Source organism: Carassius gibelio, chromosome A6, assembly GCF_023724105.1.
Source record: "Carassius gibelio isolate Cgi1373 ecotype wild population from Czech Republic chromosome A6, carGib1.2-hapl.c, whole genome shotgun sequence".
NCBI lineage: Eukaryota > Metazoa > Chordata > Actinopteri > Cypriniformes > Cyprinidae > Carassius > Carassius gibelio.
Window position 1 is genome coordinate 22,522,463 of NC_068376.1, and position 23,476 is coordinate 22,545,938.

The following is a 23,476-nucleotide window of genomic DNA, read 5'->3' on the forward strand; positions in this document are numbered from 1 at the left end:
AACATTCATAGCATAATTATAATGAAAACAGCCTCAACACTAACAGATGATAACCCTTTTTATTCCAAACTGTGTCTGCCACTTTAAATGCTTATTTGGGGGTTGATGGATTCTGATAAAGACTCTCAGTTGTTTTATCAACTGGGAAGAAATAAAATAACAGAAAAATCTGAAAGTGATTTTTACAACAGTATTACAGCTCTGGTGTGGGCATTCCTACTCTCATAGAATTCGAATAATTGATCAAAGTTTGTAGTTATGCTGTAGTTGTCATCATTGGTGTGACCGTCGCCCCCTACTGGCGTAACAATGTCATCTACAGGTACCACTGAGCATCATCAATAAAGTAATATTTTTAGTGAACTGACTAAAAAAGATTCTAATCACTGAGATGAATCAAATATCCCACTACTAGCAATAAAAGCACTGGTATTCCCTTCAGCAAATGCAAATCTAGTTACCTTAAGGTTCCCTTTTTAGTTTCTGCCATCTGCTGATGAAAATTAATATTACAATGGTTTCGTTTTTTTATGTCGTGTTTCAAGACTTTGTTCATTTGATCTCATGGATAACATTTTCACTGTTTTATCACTTTTCCACACATCTCAGTCAGATATTGAGATCTTGACTAACTGCCAGAGCGCCGTGCCGTGTGTTTTATACTGATGTCGTCCTCGTCTCGCATTGCATTGTGGGATCGCTCTCCGTGTTTGCCTCGGTTGATCAAGATGGCCGCGAATATTTTGTGGAGGGGTTGGAGTTGAATACACGCCGCACTCAGACTGATTGTGATGTTGAGAGACCAGATTCATTCGTCCGCATCAGAACATCTTCAGAAGTAAGCTGTCAAAACATGAATCACCCTTCTTCCGCCCCGATCGCGCTTGTTCGAAGCCGTAATGAGCGCTGTTAGGCCAGTTAGCCGCACTGCTAACGGCTCTGGGGAGGGACGGAGAGGGTTTCTGGCAAACAAGCGAAATCTGTTTAGTCGCGATATCCTAAATACGTCCTCGCCTTTGATTACGCAACAATAACCGTTAAGTAAAATCCGTCCGCGTGTTCGAAATGTCAGACGATGGTTAGCTGCAGCTAGGCTAACTGGTTACTCAGCTCTTTTCTTCTGTTACTCCCGATGGCAGTTACTGCAAGGTTACACGATTAGCTGCCCTCACTCTGTATGAAGCTCACCGATCAGCAGCTCACTGTAATCATGAGAATAATGTCTGTGTTCGTTCGTTTTTAAATGAGCTGTGTATGAATGTGTGCCAGGCTGAAGTTGTTTGTGCACTGTCATGCCCTCTGCCTGCCCCTTTCCGGCCTCACCTCCTGCTCGGGGTAAACCACTGTTTACCGGTACACAGGATGTTTTCGTTGCGAAATCACACAGTGTGATTTTCGTTCAGGCCTCTGTTTAGGTTTATGTTGCTGCTCTTCTCGCGGTCACATGGGCTGTGTGTCAAAAACTTGGGCGCTGACTATCTAGACAGCATTTTTGGACATCGTAGGGTTGCAGAGTGCTGTCTAGGTAGGCAGCTCGCTTTGTTTTAAGACACTGTCCATGGTGACATTCTGCCCCGTGCTGCACGTTTAAGGTTCGTGTTTACCCACAGTATAATGTTTCTCAATCATCTTGAAGCAGTTATGATCAGTGGTTAATGTGGTCTTTTTATTTTTGGAAGAACCATTCCTTTTATCTGTCATCTGTGGACTTTGTGTGTACAGCGAAAAAGTTATTGATGTGTGTGAATGACCGTTCTCTGTTGATCTGCAGGATTGCTTCCTGACCACCTTTTGGTCTCTTTGAGTTCAGGGCCTCAGAAGAGTGTGATATTGCAAACTTTAAGCAAGTCTAATGTAAGTTTCTTTGTTTATACCTTGTTTTTCAACTTTAAAATATCTGTTTTTACTTACTACCTTAACTTGAAATACTCACCAAACTTTATTGCTGATTGGTAAGATTTTTGTGTGTGTTCCCCCACCACATTTTCTCGGCATGCATAGCCTTGCATTGCATTAAAGGAGTAGTTCAACCAATTCTGTCATCATTTACTCACCCTCCACTTGTTCCTGTATGTTTATTTCCTCTGCTGATATTTCAAATAATATTTGGTAACTAAACAGTTGACTAGCCATTGAGTTACATGGTATTTATTTATTTTTTTCATAGAAGTCAATGGCTATCATCGGCTTTTGTTACCAGTATTCTTCAAAATATTTTATTTTGTGTTAAACGGCTGGAAAAAAAAAGACACGTTTAGACCTTGAGGTTGAGTAAACTTGTAGCATTTTCATTTTTGTTTGAACTGTCCATTTAAGAATTAGTAAAATCTTCATTATCACAAAGGTGTGGTCACATGGATTCGCCAGATTGACCGACAGGAAGCTGCTTGCTTTGAAAGTGCCTTCTGTGTGAGGGGTGATTTATGCCTTTCTGCACTATTGACAATGAACATGATTTCCCTGCTTAACTTTGCTAATGTGACCACATCTTAAGTGTTCTTCAGTCTGTTCTAAATGGAATAATTTCTAGTTTAATATATCGGGCGACTGAATTGGTATTTGGTCCAAAAAGAGAAATCATTTTTACAGTAAAACACTTGGAAGTACATGAAGCCAAGCAATGAACATGAAACAAATGAACTGTTTTAAAAGTCTAGCCATTAGACCTCAACATTATGTGTCATTCCAAAAAGCATGCTTTAGGTATTGCAAATCAAATATGCAGTTTTTGATGAATAATCATGTTAAAGCTGTAATAAAAATGCAAGTTTCAAATATTATTGTAAATCCCAAGAAAAGCTGACTTTTCTTTATTTCCATTGTAAGTTTTACTTTTACTGATTTGTATTTATTTGTAAACTGAGAGATGAGACACTTATTGTCAGCACTGTTCAATATTATGCCATAAATGCTGTAAATAGAGCAATTTATTGAACCTGTAACATTTTGGGTGCCTTTATAATAGACTTACATCAAATCAGTGATGATATGAAGACACAAATGTGCATTGAATGTTTTCTGTTGTGACGCATCAGTGCATGATATTTTGTTGTACGTGCAAAAAAAATTTGGAGGCATGGTCTGACAAGTAACTGCATTATAGATATTCCAATCATTCGGTTTCAGATTAATACTTTTCTTTAAAGACTTTAAAGCGTAATGCTTGATTTTTCTATGCAACAGTCAACCTGTTTTGAAGGCTGTTGAGAAATTCAAATGATTGGTTTTATTTGAGTTGAGTTCATAGAGAAATATTTGCACTTTTGTGAACTTTTGGTATTGAACCATACTAATCCCCTTGCTGCCCTGTTTGAATGTCTGATACAGGAAGCGAGCGGCTGCAAAGCATTTAATTGAGCGCTACTACCACCAGTTAACAGAGGGCTGTGGAAATGAGGCCTGCACGAATGAGGCTTGTGGCTCTTCTCCGGGTTTCCAGCGCATGGATAACAATGCAGCGGCCATCAAGGCCCTGGAGTTATATAAAAATAATGCCAAACTGTGTGATCCTCATCCCTCTAAGAAAGGAGCCAGTTCAGCCTTCCCAGAGAACAGTGCCAAAGGAGCTCACAATTTCTCTGCTTGCAGCAACGGGAAGATGAACCATAAGGACCTACAACCCACAAGGGAGGACTTTAGAGGTGAACAGTGTTGTCACGATTGCAGAATTTCAATAGAATGAATATTTCTTTAATTTTTTTGTGTATACAGAAAACTAACAAACAACAGCTCTTGGATTAAATAAAATAAAATTTTATTTATAAAGCACATTTAAATTCAATCTTGGTTGGCCAAAATACTGTACACAACAGTAAAAACAGGGAACACAAAAAAGAAATCAAGATGAAAGCACAAGAGAAAAGATTTAAATTCAACTAATGTAGAAGCAGTTCTAAAATGTAGTGGTAAATTGTTCCACAGCTTTGGGCAAGCGACTACAAAAGCTTGATCGCATCATGTAATTTCCAAATGCTTTGTTGAGGAAAAAAATGCAAGAAAATATTTAAAAAAGGAATTAAAATACTAAAACACACACACACACACATATATATATATATATACATATATAAATATGCAATTGTGTTATTGAACACACATTTAAAACCTAAGTTAAATGTATTATTTATTGAATTAATGATCATTATTGAAGTATATCTCAGTTAGGTAAACAGCATCACATTTTTCTGGTAAATATTCAGTATTGAAGTACAAATAAATAAGTCATATGATGCTTTTTTAAAGATCATTATTTTGTGTATTTGGTGTAACAGAATATATTGACATGCTTTAATTTACACAAAAACACATCATTTTTTAAATACTGTTCATTATTGTAGGTCCTCTATGCCCCGCCTCTCTCACATGCATAGTTTTCTACAGAGTCCCTACTTCTGACAAGTACAGTCTTCTCTGATTGGTCAACAAACCCAGTGCATTGTGATTGGCTGAACACCACAAGCACTCGTTAGAAATGTAATGCCCTTTTTCATAATCACGAGCTTCATCTTTCAAAATAAATGTAAAGACAGTTAATAATGTCCTTAGTTTTACTCCAGTTCAAGCCTGAAATGGGAACAGACAGAGTCTTGTGACAGACACAGTGATGAAGCTCGTATGTGTTCGTAGTACATAAGCCATGGACGGTTAAGACAGCTGACTCCACTGTGTGACCCTGTCTCTCTCTCTCTCTCTCTCTCTCTCTCTCTCTCTCTGTCTCCACTCACACACACACACACAACATGCAAAACTCGGAATTTGAACAGTCAATAGCAAATTCTTAAACTAATAACAGAACATACTTACAGTAGCTGATTCAGAAGCGTATAAAATGCTTTGCTGATCTGTTGTACGTAATCTTAAATGCCGTTTTAGAGGGCATGGCAGAGTCTAAACTTTGATAAAGAATATCTCTTTGGTTTTGAGACTTTAGTCTTTGCAACTTCAGGGATCTTATCTATGTGCAATCAGCTTGTAAAACTCCAAAGAGAAAGGAAAACTTGAAATCGCATCATATGACATCTTTAAATTAAGTGCTGCAAGTCTTTCCAACCTCCCCTCTTCCAATTCCAATTTCAAACTTCTTTCTGGTTGGTGAGAAGTTGCCAAAAAAAAGGTCTGCACACTATGAATGTGAAAAAAAGACCAAAAAAGTAAGTTTAAGATTAAAATAATAATAATAATAATGATAAACACAACTTTGCTGAGGAACAGCTAAAGTCTCTGTCACAACATCACCTTAATCCCGAATCCAATTTCAAACTACTTTCTGAATCATATCTTTGACTTACCACACAAATGATTTAATATCCTTTTCCGTGTTCTTCGGCAGATCTGAATTACTTGACAGAGGAGAAGGTGTATGAAATCCTGAGCCTCTGCAGTGAGACTGAGGACTATTCTCCTCTAATCCGTGTCATCGGTAGGGTTTTCTCAAGCGCGGAGAGTCTAGTCCAGAGTTTCAACAAGGCCAAACAACACACAAAGGAAGAGCTCAAGTCCCTTCAGGCCAAGGATGAGGACAAAGATGAAGATGAGAAAGAAACGGCCTCTGGTTCATCCACAGCCATGGAGGTGGAACCTGAAGCCTCTGCGTCAAGCGCAGACGGCCCTTCTCACGGAGAAAACAATGTTCAAATGTTGGGTCCTGTAGAAGTTTCTGTAGACATTGATGCTGTAAGAAGAGTGTACGACAGACTATTATCGAACGAAAAGATTGAAGCAGCATTCCTCAATGCGTTAGTCTACCTGTCGCCCAATGTAGAGTGTGACCTCACCTACCACAACGTGTATGCTGCCGACCCTAATTACCTGAACGTCTTCATCATCGTCATGGAGAACAGTAACCTCCACAGTCCAGAATACTTAGAAATCGCCCTGCCGCAATTCTGCAAGGCAATGAGCAAGCTACCTCTTCCAGCTCTGGCCAAGCTTGCGCGGTTGTGGTCGCAATACGGTGCAGACCAGATCCGACGTCTGGTCGAGACTTTCCAGCAGCTTATTACCTACACGGTTATCAGCAACGAGTTCAGCAGCGAAAACCTGGTCAATGAGGATGATGGTGTGGTGGCAGCAACTAAGTGCTTGAAAATCGTCTACTATGCAAATGTGCTGGGCGGCGACCTAGACATGGATCATAACGAGGAGGAAGACGATGAACCGATCCCGGAGTCCAGTGAGCTGACCCTGCAGGAGCTGCTCGGGGAGGAACGACGTAACAAGAAAGGACCTCGCGTGGATCCGCTGGAGACAGAACTGGGCATTCGTGCCTCGGACTGTCGAAAACCCCTCATCCCCTTCGAAGAGTTCGTCAATGAACCGCTCAATGATGTGCTGGAAATGGACAAAGATTACACCTTCTTCAAGGTGGAGACCGAAAGCAAGTTCTCCTTTATGACCTGCCCGTTCATTCTTAACCCTGTGACTAAGAATCTAGGCTTGTACTACGACAACCGGATCCGGATGTACAGCGAGCGCAGGATTACTGCCCTCTACAGTTTGGTGCAGGGACAACAACTGAACCCTTACCTGCGACTCAAAGTACGCAGAGATCACGTCATAGATGATGCACTTGTCAGGGTAGGTCTTTTAAGAGCTTGCAAAGATGAATGTTGTTTCATCACAATATACCTGAATGATTTCTTGTGTATTATTTATTCTTTTTGAAGACCATTTGTGGGTATGAAATGAATATGTGATTGGTTTTAGTTGGAGATGATAGCCATGGAAAACCCAGCAGACCTGAAGAAACAGCTGTATGTGGAGTTTGAGGGAGAGCAAGGAGTGGATGAAGGAGGAGTATCCAAAGAGTTCTTTCAACTGGTCGTAGAGGAGATCTTTAACCGAGATATAGGTAATTATCATTATTTAATCCTGCTTTATTTATTCAGTATACCTTTTGGTTTTCTTTTAAGCGTCCTAACACAAAGTTTAATCACTGATACTAGATTGGCTGACGCACTATTTATAGGCTCTAGCAGGCTTAATGTTCCTCTCAGAGCTTGTTTTATTGATATGGATGATCTTATTGATTCAGTGACATGAGATGAGGATCTGCTGTGCATTTTTGTCTTATGCTTTCTCTTTCTGTTTCACCCCCAGGCATGTTTACCTATGATGAAAGCACAAAACTTTTCTGGTTCAACTCTTCATCGTTTGAAAATGAAGGCCAGTTCACCTTGATAGGCATTGTCCTGGGCTTAGCGATCTACAATAACTGCATTCTCGATGTGCACTTCCCCATGGTGGTTTACAGAAAACTAATGGGAAAGAAAGGAACGTTTAGAGACCTTGCTGACTCTCTTCCGGTAATACTTGCCTGGTTGATTTAATTTGTTTTTCAGCATTCCTTGTCCAACACCAAGCAATTATTTGATGGACAGGATTAGCAGAATATCTTGTAATATCAGTTAATCTCATATATATATATATATATATATATATATATATATATATATATATATTCTCATAATGATTCCAATCATCTTTTTATTCAGGTTCTTTATCAGAGTCTGAAGGACCTTTTGGAGTATGAAGGTAATGTGGAAGAAGACATGATGATTACTTTCCAGATCTCACAAACAGACCTGTTTGGAAACCCACTAATGTATGATTTAAAGGAAGGGGGAGATAAAATCCCAGTTACCAATGAGAACAGAAAGGTTAGTCCACTTTTACACCAGCATTGCTATCATTCATTCAGCATTTAAAAACACAAACGTGTTCATATCTGCCGGTGAACACAGTACGAATTGGGTCTCTGCAGGAATTTGTGGCACTCTATGCAGAGTACATGCTGAACAAAAGTGTGGAGAAACAGTTCAAGGCCTTCAGAAGAGGATTCCACATGGTCACTAATGAATCTCCACTGAAGTATCTGTTTCGACCGGAGGAAATTGAGCTGCTTATATGTGGTAGCAGGGTGAGTTTGCTACGGATTGTTACCTGCTTCCAGGCTGTTCTGACACATGTGGCAGAGCCATACATATAAACCCATAACTTTGTGTTTTTCTCGTGTAGAATCTTGACTTTCAAGCACTTGAAGATAGTACAGAATATGATGGTGGATACAACAAAGACTCTCACATTATTAGGTATGTGAATGCTTATTAAAATTATTACATTATATATATAATACAATTTTTTTATGTTGTGTGGATTAGTTTTCCTGTGACTTAAGTTACTAGTTGTGATTGGCTGATATTTGGCCATTTGAAGTTTGTTTCTACTGTAAAAAAAACCTACTGACAGCTTTGTCAATGGATAATAAATATTCCGTCTTCAGGTAGTTAATGTATTTCAGGTATATCACGACCAAATGTTATACAAGATTAGCATCAAGTTAATGATTCATTTTTATGTGAGCAATTTTTTTATTATGGTCAATATATTATGCATCAGCCATCTTGCCCTCCAGACATTTACATCAGCATTTAAAAGCACAATATCAGTTTACCACTAGTTGTAAATACTGCTTCCTATGTGAAATTAAAAGTAAAGTGTATATGATATTTTTCACACATCAGGGATTTCTGGGAGACTGTGCACTCATTTGGGCAGGAGCAGAAGAGGCTGTTTCTTCAATTCACCACTGGCACAGATAGAGCTCCAGTTGGAGGTTTAGGCAAACTCAAGATGATTATTGCCAAAAATGGCCCTGACTCAGACAGGTAAACTCAAATTCTTTCTCTCTACACTGCCATTCTATAATGAGTTCAGGTTTTTGACATCATACCTTGTTCAAATACTTGTATGATCATGTATCAGATTGATTAAATCTCAAGTCAGAATATCGGGCCATTGACTCTTTTTTACTTTGAAAAATGTGAGACTTGGGCAGTGGAATGGAGAAAAAATGCAAGTCTTTAAATTGACATGGCAATCTGATAACATGGCACTCATTTATAAGATGCTGCAAAAGATGTGAGCACAGCAGTCAAAGCTATCAGTCTAGAAAGTTTACATAGAGAAACAAAGATCTGTCTTTGATCTGATCATGTTTACATTGAAAAACAATGGAAAAGTATCACAGTGGAATGAAAAAAATGCATTCTGTGTGAACCAGTCTTAACGTTGTCATTATGCAGCTGAATTGTTTTTGTTTTTTTTTGTAAAATAAGCCTATACATGTATGTGTGTGTATAATATATATATATATATATATATATATATATATATATATATATATATATATATATATATATATATATACACATACATACATATATACATATACTTATATACACATACATACATATATACATATACTTATATACATATACATACATATATACATATACTTATATACATATATACATACACACATATATATATATATATATATATATATATATATATACACATGTATAGGCTTATTTTACAAAAGCACAAATATTTGTTTTTATTGTGAATGTACACAAATAAAGGCAAACCTTTTACAATTCTTATTATCTTTATGACTAAAAGTAGTAGTTGCCTCCACTGTTAGATGGAAAAAATTCAAGAGATTGCACCAGCACTGTGTGCGTTGCTACCTTCACAATGCAGCCTGTTTATTATCATAATAAAATACAGTCTGTCAAACATATTGGGGGGGGGGGGGCACTAAAAATCATACTAGTAAAAATCGGTGTCATTAAATGTTATGACCGTACCGCTGTGATGTTATGCAAAACATTTTGTTTTACAGGGATATTGGAATGCGAGTGAAGTGGGCTATATAATAAATCATATTTTGGCATTCAAATACATCACGAATACAGAAACATTAGATTTTGTATCGAATGAGACCCAACATTGGTTTCAGTTTAGTTTTAGTTTAAATTAATTTGTTTTGGCTTATCGTTTATTTAGCTATAACTTTTTTTTATATTTTTTAATTCTTGTTCTTTTCTAAATACTGGTAAATTGAAAGGATTTGTTGTGGAGTGAGGGGAACTAAAATAGCCTAGCTATATTAACCGTGTTTATTATAATGTAAACATTATTGTAAACACTTATACGTGACTTGTTTTTCTCTAAAAATACGCACTTTATTTTATATGCATAGTGTATTTTAACCAATAAACCTTTTTAAATATCTTTATAAATTACCAAAAAATAATAACTTTTTAAACCATTTATTTGATTGTATTAATCGGTCCGAATTTTTACAGTCGGTTAACGGTTAACCGGTTAAAATTAGCATCCCTAGTTACAATGTTGATGTATTACATTCTTTTTACTAAGAGCATTCATGTATATGTGTGTAATTGCAGTTTTACCATATGGAAATTACATTCTCCATCTATATAGATCACTACAGCAATAAACATGCAAAGTCTTCTTAAAGTAATACGTTCTTCCTCCCCTCCTATGGTCAGGTTACCCACTTCTCATACTTGCTTCAACGTGCTGCTCCTCCCTGAATACTCCACCAAGGAGAAACTTAAAGAGAGACTCCTTAAAGCCATCACTTACGCCAAAGGCTTCGGCATGCTCTGAGGCACCGGGATCCACAAAAGAACTCACTCATCCTCAGAGGTCTCATTTGTGTGTCAAAGGAGAATTCAGCTACATCAACAACTAAAAGTAAATATCAAGTTTAAATGTAAGGCAAGATGAAATGGGGTAAAATGGGAAAGTTCTGGTGACCGTGTGCCTGTGCCTAAACAGTAGATTAAACCACACTGGACTCTTGGCTCTCTCTGTCCCTCTTATGTAAGTGTTAAGGTTCCCTTTTTGTATGCACTGAGATATAGCATTATTTATTTTAAGGGGATGAAATCTCTTGTCATGTCTGCCAGGAAGTCCACTCACTTTTTGCTTTTGTAGTCATGAAAAGGAGAGACGGTTAGAAGTTTTCAACACCTGCAGGACTGATCACCATCTTCACTTAATAAGATCAAAAGGAGAAAGTGGAACTTTATTGATGTGTTATGGCTGAACTGTGAAAGTGCACTTAACTCAATATTCAGAATGTCTCTTGGTGTTTTTTTGTTTGTTTTTTTTTATGGTGGGGTTGGAGGTGTCCCCTTTGACATTTTTTTGGCTTGTGTTTCATAGGTCTTCCCTAGTCCATTTGCATTTGCAGCAATGCTTTCAAAGGTACAGAGCAGCTCCAGTCACAATTTCATGTACAGGAATCTGTATTTATTGAAGAAGTGCATTGTTTGTAATGCTGCTTGGCAAGTTGTGCTGCTCTTTTATGGCCAGTGTTCTGCATTTCGCTTCAGAGCCTGCTCTTTCTCTCTTACACAGAATTGATCTGTTTGTTAAAATCAGTCCATTTTCATGGTGCACTGCTGACAAAAACAAGTAGTGTTACAAAAAAAAGAGATCTAACCTTCCCATAAACCTCTCTCAACGGCTTCCTACAAGTGTTTTCTTTTGTTATCTGTCTTGTTTTAATTCAAGATGGCAGACTTTTAGTCAGTGAATGCTAATTGACAGTGCCCCATGAAGAAACCGTTTCTGTTTTAGTAGCTTTTTTTTCTTCTTCTTGTGATCCGTACAGTGTCTGGCCCTATAATGAAAATGATGGAGAAATTGGCACAGATTGTACCACTATCTTGTCGTGCCAAACGTATATGCTGAGAATCGCCGCTCCGGTTTGTCCAGGCATAGCTGGAAACCCACTTTAGTGATGCCCTCTACATTTTTTAGTTTTTCCTTTTTCCCCTCTTGCTTATTAAATGTGACTGTGGTTTGTTCCACTGCTGATGGCGCTAACATAAAAGGGGGAAACAGAACTTGATATTGAGAATGACATCATTTGATTGTTTCAAGTTATTCTTAAATAAATTCAAAACTGAAAAACAAACCAAGTGTGAAATGTGATGAAGAGATTGTGTGGTTTCAACCTCTGGATCTTGTGTGGTGTCCCAATTCAGGAGTTTACACCAAACCATTTATAATGTAAAATGCATACAAATTTTACAAACATGTCCATTTGAACAAATTCAGCTTAGCCTGTCACAATAATCAATATATCGACTTATCATGCAATATATGTACATGACCTCAACCATTTTTAGTGTTGCAATTTATTGCCCATTATATTTACTTAAATGTGTCATCATGTTTTATAAATTCCGCTTGCGCCTGTGTCTTTTCCAGCTTCTCGTTCATAATGTGGTGTAGTTGTGAGGAGCTTGTTCAAATTTAAAATATGCTTCTACAAAAAAAAAGTTTAAACTGCAGATTTGGCTTGTTTAGGGGAACTGTGCCTTTGTGCATACTGACATCTGACTGTTAAGTAGTGATTGTGTTTTTCAACATTAATGTGCAGAGAAAAGAATATCCAGGAAAAATCTGTAGATGGAAAAATCTCCATAAACACACATTTTTTTTTTTTTTTTCTACTCGTTACTTTGCACTTTTTGGTTAAAAATAAAAAAAAGTTTATTTACTATTTATTAAGGTAACTAATAATTAGATACTTAATTTCCACAATCTAAATATTTTCAAAAATGAAAAGTTTGTTGTCATTTAGAAGTGTGTAAGACCTCTTGCATTTTATGCTGTTACATTATAATTTTATATTCATGGCATAAAATGGTTTTTAAAATCACAATAATATCGATTGGCGTAATTATTTCTGGGGCAATATATCGAACAACAAAATGTTATCATGAAAGGCCTACATTCAACACCATATCAAAGGCATAATATATATATATATATATATATTTTTTTTTTTTTTTTTTTTTTTTTACATTAATAGATAACAGATTTTACACACTTTAGGATTTGTTTTGCCTGGAGGTGTTTTGTAATTTAGAAATGCACAGTTTCACCTTTTCTATGCCAGATGATATCTACAAGTACAGTTTGTGGTCCCTACACACACACACACACACAATACATACTCTGTTGAGCATTTCTAGTTCATCTTCTGGTTTACTAAAATTAAACAATTTAAAACACTTTCAACAAGCAACATTTGTTAGAATGTTTATTAAAGAACACATTTGGGGTAATTTTGGATAGTATAGTAAAATGTTTTGGCTTGTGTCTGGATGGAATGATTTTATCAAGTTGTTTTTTTGAGCAACACTATTAGTCATATTTAAATAATATAATGTTTAATGAGCAGGATCAGAACATCATCAAAGGAACTAAATATTAATTTAGAATGATGTTCTCATACTTGTGCCAAATGAACAATTGGAGTATTATTCCTCCTCTTCTGAACTACAAATGTAGACCTCATACAGTGTGATTAAGTGACTTTTTTTGGTTATGCTGATCATAATAAGAAATCTTTCTTGCACACCAAATCAGCATATTAGAATGATTTCTGAAGGATCATGTGACACAGAAGATTGGAGTAATGATGCTGAAAATTCAGTTTTGCATCACAAGAAGTACATTTTAAAACAGATAATATTTCTGGATGTTACGGTTTCAAAAATAATTCTGACCCCATGCTTTTGAATGCCCTGCTTTCTGTAATCTGAGCTGTTCTTACTGCACATATTGCATAAATACAACATCAGCTTTACATTTTAACACATATATATGGCAATAGGTACAATGTCATGTAAAATGTATAAATAGATAAGTATAAACAGTTTAAAGGTATTGTATATGTACATGGGTAGGAAACCCCATTAAGCCCAGTGTCTATGTTATTTATGTTATTTTGTCGTCTTCTCCTCTTCTTTTTTGTCCTCGACAACTTCCGACAGATCTTCTACCCGTAGTGTTTTCACTTTGTTCTCCATGTTGGTGATCCGCTGTTTCATCTTGCTCTGATGGGATGTGTATTCAGCCATAAGCTTGGCAAATTTACCAGTCATGACTTCGAGGTTGTGCTCTAGACGGTGAATCTTCTCTTCCAGATCTTTGGGATCAGCACCAGCACCTGCAACTGCCTCATCAAGAAGGTTGTCTTTCCTTAAGATGGCCTTTCCCTTCTCCTCCAGGGCTTTTTTGGCATCTGGGTATTCAGTAAGCGCTTCCACCAGGTCATCTTTAGACAGTGCGAAGAGGTCCGAATAGCCGACGCTACGAATGTTGGCCGTTCTTCTGTTTCCGGCTTTACTGCCTTTGATTCCAAGGATACTGATCTCTCCGAAGTAAGCGCCGTCACTGAGCACCACAAACTGCGTGACGCCATCATCGGCAACTACAGCAAGCTTTCCTTCTTTGATGATGTACATTTCTCGCCCAATGTCACCCTTTTTACATATGTAGTCTCCAGGACTGAACACCTGAGGCTGGAGCTTCAACACCAACTCGATGAGAAGTCCAGCTTCACAATCCTGGAAGATCCGCACCTTCTTCAGGGTATCTAAATGGACGTTGATGGCTATCTCAGCTTTGAGCTTGTCTGGGAGATTCTTCAAGACTTCCTTCTCATCGCAAGTTTTCTTCTCCGTCCAAAGGTAGTCAAACCATTTGATGACCCTGGCCTCCAGATCTTTGCTGACCTTCCGGAACTGCATGTACTGCTTGATGGAGTCGATCTTAGCCTGAAATTCAGCACGGGAAGCGTTCATGTTGGAGATCATGGCGCCGACGTTACCGACGATGGTAGCGAAAATCAACACTCCGATGAGGAAGTCCATAACGACAAACAAGTATTCGAAGTCTTTAACAGGAGGCGGCGTTTCTCCGATGGTGGTGAGAGTCAGAGTGGACCAGTACAGACAGTAGATGTATTTTCTGGCCAAGCGGCCGTATTCAGGGTGGCTGATGTTTGGATATACCCATGTGTCAGTCCCAAAGCCAATCGTTTTGGAAATAGCAAAGAAAATGCAAGCGTTCCAGTGAATAATAATCAGGATGTACAGTACAAGGTTACTGATACGGAAAATGTTCGGATAGTTTGTTCGGGTCTCTGTGCGGTCGAAGAACTCGAAGAGACGTGCCATTTTGAAAAGGCGGTTGAAGCGAAGTTCAGGATTGTTGAATCCCACTTTCAGCATTAACAAATCCGTCGGGATCATTGAAATCATGTCGTATTTAAACTGGGGGATTTGCCTGTAATGATCCATCAACTTCTTTGCGTCTTTGACGAGGAGACCCTGCTCCAAGAAGCCTGAAAAAGACCGAATAAAAATGTAAAAATAAAAAGAATACAATTTTGACAAGCTTGTAGTATCTAGTAGAGTTAGCTTAGAGCTATTGCTAAATATTACTACAATATTTTCTATAATAATACATTTTAATATGATATATAGTCCTGTGATGCAAACCTTAATTTTCAGGAGCCTGACTCTTTAAGTATTCAGTGTTCATTCTAATATGCTGAGTATCAGCTTTGAAAACAGTACTGCTTCCGCAGTATGTTGGAAATGTGATACTTTTTTATTTTTTCAGGGTTCTTTGTGAAATAGAAATGTCAAGAACTGCATTTATATGTTATTGTATTATATATTTATTTAATAGTTTTATATTTTGGGTATATTAAATCAATATTATTAACATTAACATTTATAGTAAATATCAAATATGTTATTCATACAATATTTTCATTCTTTCTGAAAAGTCACCCTACCTGTTCTTGATCTGACAAACGTGTCTGCATAATAGATTGCATCTGAAGTATAGTCCATGATGATCCAAAGCACTGTGTAAGAGTTCTGCAGCTCATTGAAACAGGCCCTGAAGAAATAGAAACAATGAAGCACGTGCCACATCTCTCTCCACATCTAAAGTTATTGATTCCATGAGAGATTCAGACCTTGTCACCAGCATCATCAGGTTGTAAAACACTGGGGCTGCTATGACCGAAAGCCATCTGTAATACTTGTCTGAGGCTGGATCCATGATCCACACTTCTTTCCTAAAACACACATTAGATTATCGTCTGGCCACTTTCAAAAATGAACACATACTTAATCCCAGCATTCATCCGTGAGTAATCAATTTCACCGTCTGATTAATAATACTAAAACTACACTATCGTTAAAAATCTCATTTGTGGCATACTCACGGCGGAGGAGGAGCATCTTTCTTTTTATCGTCTTTCTTATCATCCTTCTTTTCGTCTTTTTTCTCATCCTTTTTCTCATCTTTTTTCTCGTCCTGTTTTTCATCTTTTTTCTCTTCCTTTTTGTCTTCATCTTTTTTTATGTCTTCCTTTTTGTCCTCCTTTTTGCTTAAGGTAACATTTGGGGTTGTTTTTATTTGAATTAGCTAGTAAACTAGCCCGCTATCTAAAAATCACTAGTGGGAACTACTTCTAGTAAACTCTCATGTTATCCTGCAGAGGGCAGCACCAATATTCACTGAACACTAATAAGGCAATGCACTAAACATGTCCGACTACCATCTGTTGTTATAAATTTCATATTTGAGATAAGTTTATTATTTAGGATTCTACAGTCTAGCATCTATCATATCCACACTATTATGCAATTTAGAATGCACTATATAGGGGTTTATATCTGAAGGAGCTGTTTCTACATGGTACTTACTCATCTGTGTTGTTGCAGTTGTTCATATTGTAAGCTGCCAGCGGCCAGTGATTGGCTTTTCTTAAGGAGCAAAAGGCATTCGTTTTTGTTATGATCGTGAAGTACATTTTGAGGGATCTGATTCTGGGAGAATTAATTACTGCTGATTTATTATCTATAATGAACATCTGTTTCTATTCTACAATTTATTATGATACTGTTTTAGTTAAAGGGGGTTTCTACATGGAAATCTACATACTGTTTTTGGATTTTAACCTCTGATCCAACCCAGTTTTCTTGATTATTATTATAATGAAATCAATCCTCAGTTCTTTGATCTGTTTTATGAATCATATGCACACAGTACGGATTTACTGTATTTTTGCACAGATGCTGTATGATTCTCCGCATGATCCTTTCCTTTTCAAGGACACCATACCAAAGGCATTTCTGCCCGTTTACAGAAAATCTTTTTCTTGACTTACTTCCTCTTATGAGGCCTGTCAGGAAGGCCTATAGAGGATCGGGCATTACTTCCTCGACTAGCTAAGTCTTTGAGGTCAGGTCCACGGAATCGCTCCAAGAAGGAGTCGGGACGCTCAACCTCTCTGTGAAGCCTGTGTGATGCCCAGCTCCTCAGCATTACCAGAAACTGGGTGAGCCTGGGAGACCGAAAGATGTCAAACAGAAACACTTCCAAACTCTTCAGACAGTATGTAGCTTTCTGTTCAAGCCATGTCAAATCCACACTTAACATTTTTAAGTTTCAAGTTTTGTTGTTTCACTTCCCTTCATAAAATTTGTATGGTCAAATCAAATGTGTTAATGACCGATGCTGAGTGTGCATTTGACTGGTTCACATGGTAAACTACATTAAAGCTTTGGTTTGGATTGATTTGATGTTACCTTGCCATAGCCCCAGCACCTGTGAAAGAGCTTCTCCTGGATTCCTGAAACTGGCTGGCTGCAGAAGAAATGATCCCCTGCATGTCAGAGGAGGTGTCCTCACATAGAGAATGTGCCCTGGGAAAAGTTGGGGTAAATTATGTTTACTTTTTTTTTATTTTTATTTTTTTTACAAAAAGAACATCTATTGAAACTAAGCAGCAAAGCACCAGAACTTAGAATAAAACGCAAGAGAGTTCTCCAGACAAAACAAAGTGTAGCACTTGCAGCTCCACATATCTTCCTGAAGAATCCAAGCATTCAGATTTTTAGCTAAGTCTATTTTTTAACAAAATAACAGACCATTTCAATCTAATCTTTTAAAAAGGTGTTATAAACTAATTGGAGGAGTCAAAAATATATATGACAGACTTGGCAGCTTTCAGGAAAAAGTAAAAAAAATAAAGTCTGAAAATCCATTTTCATTGTTGACTTAAGTACAAAATCATGAACATTTTATGTGATGCTCAAAAGATAAAAATGTACAACATGACCCTTTTAAGATCCTCCTGTTATTCTAACCTGCTTGTGCCATTTTCAGTCTGGTCCAGTTCATCTTCAGAGGCTCGGACCGAAAGCCTGTGTTGGGATGGGTAGGACTGCTCTGTACAAATCTTCGCCATTGTCTTTCTTCTCTCATCCATCCATCCAGCGCTTGACAATACACGTCAAACAAAGGACAACACCATGACAAAAGGCCATGAATTATTAAAAATTCAAAGCATGTATTTGATCCTTAATGTAATGAGGCTTTCAGTGGGCTACTATTATTGCTGATGATAATGTTGTATCAGCTGAACCAGTGGGATTAAAATCTGAAGAGATTACAAGAACCTGTTTTTGATTTAACCTCTGCAAACTCATTTTCACACTGACAGCATTGCCAGCTGAACACATCGCCTAAAAATACTCGCCGCTTAAACACTAAACAAGATCAGCGGCCCATCTCTCTGGTAGATCATGACCCAGATGTACTTTAAAGCCACCTGATATCAAGAACTCTTAAATAAAAGTGTGACTGCATGTAAGAGGGATTGGCATTATACAGATTTTCGGTTAAACTGAGTGAAAAAAAAAAAAAGTTGATTTTATCATGTGACAAGAAATTTCCTAATTCGGTTATACACCAAACTATTGCTTGATGGTTTCAGCGTCTTTGTCTAAAAGGACGATGCTGCGCTTTCTCTATCTAATGATGTTTAGTTTTATCGTATTGTTGGAGGAAGATTAATGTAATTAGACTAACTCACCAATGCTATTTGTGTAATCTATTCCAAATCCAGAACGATGCTTATGCTGAGGGCACCAAGCAACTTCTTGCCTGATTTCTACCCACCAGGGTTCTGCTATCTGAGGAACTGAAGACCCCAATGCCCACCCTAAAGTGTGGTCTTTCTTTCAATCATTTGTACTGTTATCATTTAACACAGCTCTGTTCATCCTTTTGTTGTGAATGTTCAGTGTTTATCCTAAATCATAGGGGAAATTAACTGTGTATTTATTGTTAAATGAATAGTAGGCTACAATAATGTAATGTATTTTCTTCGTGAAGTATAAATATATAATCTTTTTACTTCTTGTTTACAATGGTACAGAAATGTAAAAAAAAAAGTACCTTATGGTCAAGGTGGCAGTTTTTTACAGTAAATATATTGTTGCCACTGTAATGTAAAGCATCACTATTGCATCATTCTTTCCCCAAATAACAATCTGGACTGGTTTATTTTCACTAAACGGTTTAGTTGGAAAGCTGAGCACTGCTGCACGTGCGCAGTGAAACGCTCTGACTAGATAGAAACCTGTTCTCTTATTTACATATGTCACGAGCCTTAGTAATTAATACACTATACAATATTTCAGAATCTTGACAACTTATTATCGTCTCATCGATCAATTTACGCAAATATAAACAACAGTGAAACAACTAAGCCTTCGTATGGGAAACTTACACTTTCATATAATTTATATATTTATATCCGTTACACTATTTATCTAGTAACCATTCAATGTATTAAACTTACCTGTGAAGCAACAATATTTAGTAATCCAACAGATTTTGGGCACCAGATCAGACAAAATTCCTGTTCAAGTTGCTCTTTGGTTGAAGCAGTTGATGATCCTGCTCAGTATTAACCTGTAAAATCCCATCTTTAAAGAACTATATCGACTTTGCATTTTTGGCCGTCAGGTTTCACCCACTTTTGTTGTCATTACCAATCTTCGTTAGACTGAGATGTGTGATTCTTAGATGTCCCAATTTTTATTAGACAGCTAAAGGATGCGTCCAGGAGTCCTCAGCTCCTCAGATGACTGACAGCTCCGAGCTTCAGTGTGGACGTGGGCGGAGCGTAGTGTTCGTCTCCTCATTAATATTCATTAGCAATCGCAAATGGTAATTTTTACAACAGACTGGAACGTTACGTTTATGTATATAATTTCCATTTTTGTCTTTAGGACATATTTATTTCTAAATAGCACTTTTTTCCTTTCTTTTTATATGAATCATTAAAATTGACATTCTATATTTCACATTTTTATTCTGAAAATAATGTTAAAATATGTTATTTATTATCTTAATTTATTTACGAGTGTACAACTGCATTGTGAGAACACCTTTTCTATTCTGCCAGGCAGTATTTTTGTCCTGATGAACCAGCACTTTCAGATATAAGTGATCCACTGAAAAGTGGCAAGCATTGGTGGCACTGTACTGATATCACCAGCTCTGACATCATATGGTCGTCCCAGCCATGCTAATGAGACCTGAGAAATCCTTGAGGCAATCTGCGGAGCTCCATTGTTAATCCCAGATTAGGCCTGAACACCTATCTGAGCCACCTAATACTCTTTCTTGGCCTTAGCCATTGAAGTACTTTGTATTCACCAGTTAAACTGAACTGACCTCAAATAGCACCTGTTTCATACATGGTTTTTTTTTTTTAATTTAAACTGAACTGGACTGGGACCAAAGAGGACCATAGCTAATTACAGAATGAAAACCCAGACCTGATGAGAGAGAGAGAGAGAGAGAGAGAGAGAGAGAGAGAGAGAGAGAGAGAGAAACTGATATATCAAATAAATAAACAATATAATATATAGTAGCATTTGCAATGATAACATAATTTTCAACACCATGTCACCTGCCAAAGGCATATTTCTAAATTCCTCTAATAAGACCTAAGCTGCCCTTTAACATCTGCCATCTGTCACAGATCTCCATAAGATCTAATCTTAAGTAAATACAAAATACAACATCTGAATTCAAGCTGTAGTTGTAGTTAGTTTCATTAAATAATAACTGTAATTGTCTCACATTATTATCCCCACATTTACACGTTTACAATTTTTTGCCCCATTTGTACTAAAGATAACACTGAATATCTGTATGTTTTATATATTTATATTTGGAATATGAAAATCTGATATTTGGTATCACAGAAGCACTATGGTAGATCCTTGTAATTCATAACTTTAAATAAAATACTATATCAGTGTTTGTTCTAACCTCATGAAAATCTAGAAAGACACACTTTTGAGCTCTGAGTGATTGTGTTTTTTCCATTTTTATTCATGTATTAATGTATTCACACCATGAAACCAATTTTGTACAAGCAAGTACTCTGTACTACACTAACTACACTTTTCCACACTTCTTTTATTCACAAGAGGAAGACAAATAGAATATAAAATAATATCTGGCACAGCCTTCAGTCAGAAACTAATCAATTTCCACCAATCTGTTTACTGCAATGCAGCCCTTGTAGCCTAGTCATTTTTTCTTCCATCTCAAGTGTCTTCAGCTCAGCTGTAGCAAAGCTTTTCATCCAATGATAGAGTTAGCATGTCTCTGCTGCAGCTTTTGGGGAAACACCGTGATGTAACCTATTGTAATACAAACCTACAAAAATAAATAAATTGCATTAATAAAATCTGTCTATAAACACGCAACTATGACTACGATGTCATAGAGTGGACGAATGCTGATTTGCTTTTCACACAGGTTCCATAATTAGCTGGATAACTGTTTGCATAATACCTCTAAATAAACCCTGCTGAAGTCATTTCTGGAGATGCTTAATGCAATGTTGCTAGTGCAGCCGGTATTTACACACAGATTAAGTCAACACCTATTCCAGTCACTGTTGGGACCTATTTATTCATTAGTGGATGCCTGTATTAAGTAGTGTGTAACTGATCTAAAATACACATTTTGTCCATTGATTACTTTCTATATATATATATATATATATATATTGGCACCCTTGGTAAATATGATCAGAGAAGGCTGTGAAAATTCATCTGCATTGTTAATGCTTCTGATCTTTTATTTAAGACATTCACAAAAATTAATCCTTTCATTGGATTATAAGAATTTAAAATGGGGGGAAATATCATTATTAAATAAATGTTTTTCTCAAATACTCACTGGCCACAACTAATGGCACCCTTTTATTTAATACTTTTTGAAACCTCCATTTGCCAGTTTAACAGGTCTAAATTTTCTTCTAAATAATGCTTGATGAGGTTAGAGAACACCGGACAAGAGATCAGAGACCATTCCTTCATCCAGAATCCCTCCAGACCCTTTAGATTCCCAGCTCCATGTTGGTGCTTCTCCTCTTCAGTTCACTCCTCTCATTTTCTATAGGGTTCAGGTCAGAGGACTGGAATCGCCATAGCAGAAGCTTGTTTTTGAGCTCAGTGACCCACTTCTGTGTTGTTTTTGAGTTTTTTTATTATTGTACAGTTGGAAGATCTAAACATGGCCAATTATAAGAGTCAGTAACGTACTGATTTTTTATCTGTAGGTATTTGATGGAATCCATGATGCCATGTGTCTAAACAAGAAATATAGGCGCACAACATTAAAAATACAGCAGTGCGTTTCATTGTACACATGGGGTACTTTTATCTCTGTGTTCATCAAACCCATCTTGAGTGTTTGCTGTTAAAAAGCTAATTTTTTTTAGTTTCATCTCACTGTAGAAGCCAGTCATATCATACATACATCTGAATATTTTCACACGCATACAAACTTTTTTGCTATCTTAGTGAAGATGCTTCATAGACTGTTGATTTTATTTTAGGTTAATTGTATTTTCTATCAGCTAACCCAACCTCTAAACCTACCCCTCACAGATAACACTAGATTTAAATAAAAAATAAAAAACATTTAAATAAATGTTTTTTTTTATTTATTTTTATATTTTACTCTAGTGTTTTGCATGTATCTGAGAGGGGTAGGTTCAGGGGTATATATATATGTATGTATACTGTATATACTGTATATGCATTGCTAGAACATAAAAAAACAGGACAGTTCTAACAGTTCAGCCATTGCATGAATCAGCTGTAAAAAACAATAAAGATGCTGTTCAGTTTCTTAAACAGACCGATTGTTTCGTGTCTTTACACATCAGTGCATCATCCCAAGCCACAGGTTTTAATTTGGTTTTGCCTGTGTATTATTATTTTTTATGTTTTAGCCGTGATAGCATCCACTTACATTATAAGAGTGATAGACTACAACAGTTTGGGCTAAAAATCTTGGTTTGTGTTCTGCTGAAGAAACAAAGTCAACTGCAACTTGTATGCCCTTGGGGTAAGCAGATAAACATCATATTTCCATTTTTTGGGTGAACTATCCCTTTAAGAAGTTTAGGACACAAAATAGGACACATGCTTATTTGATAACTTTATTCCATAGCTTTATTTTTTCAAGGCATTCTTAGATGCCAGTGTTTCCTGACATTAAAAAAAAAAATGCATTAGAAATCGATGGGAACCAAAACTAAACATCCTTCAAAACGTCTTCTTTTGTGTTCAACAGTACAAAGAAATGCATACATGTTTGAAACGACATTAGGGGTGGTAAATGACAGAATTAAATTTTTGGGTGAATTATATCTTTATAGGTAATTTATCTAATGATGATAATAAAACTATTACATAGTCTCACAGTGTTTGTTTGGAAATCATGTACAGAAACGTTCAGCTCAGTTAAAAGCCTCTTACCGAGAAGGTAATCACTATCTCTAAACACATCTTTCTCCTCGGTCGGCCTATCTTTGTCTCTCTCTTTTGCTCACTCACTCATCATAGCTATAAAGTGGCTTTCATCTTGTGCACTACTAAAACTTTTTTCCAGT

The 23,476-nt window shown here is 36.8% G+C and overlaps 2 protein-coding genes across 2 annotated transcripts; one reads left to right on the forward strand and one right to left on the reverse strand.

Moving 5' to 3' along the window:
• The first annotated feature begins 667 nt into the window (after positions 1-667).
• On the forward strand, positions 668-11,797 carry LOC128015717 (ubiquitin-protein ligase E3A). The gene is made up of 11 exons (XM_052599787.1): positions 668-838; positions 1,772-1,854; positions 3,328-3,641; positions 5,330-6,576; positions 6,706-6,850; positions 7,099-7,304; positions 7,494-7,658; positions 7,763-7,918; positions 8,017-8,090; positions 8,523-8,666; positions 10,359-11,797. Coding segments are annotated over exons 2-11 (2,574 nt in total). The 5' UTR covers positions 668-838; positions 1,772-1,852; the 3' UTR covers positions 10,480-11,797.
• Positions 11,798-12,914: 1,117 nt separating this feature from the next.
• LOC128015718 (cyclic nucleotide-gated channel cone photoreceptor subunit alpha-like) lies at positions 12,915-17,950 on the reverse strand. Its single transcript, XM_052599789.1, has 8 exons — positions 17,850-17,950; positions 17,289-17,405; positions 16,868-17,044; positions 16,404-16,463; positions 15,920-16,084; positions 15,668-15,769; positions 15,482-15,588; positions 12,915-15,022 (listed from the first exon to the last, which is right to left on the reverse strand). The coding sequence occupies exons 1-8, from the start codon at positions 17,948-17,950 to the stop codon at positions 13,617-13,619; spliced, it is 2,235 nt and encodes a 744-aa protein (XP_052455749.1). The 3' UTR covers positions 12,915-13,616.
• Positions 17,951-23,476: the final 5,526 nt, after the last annotated feature.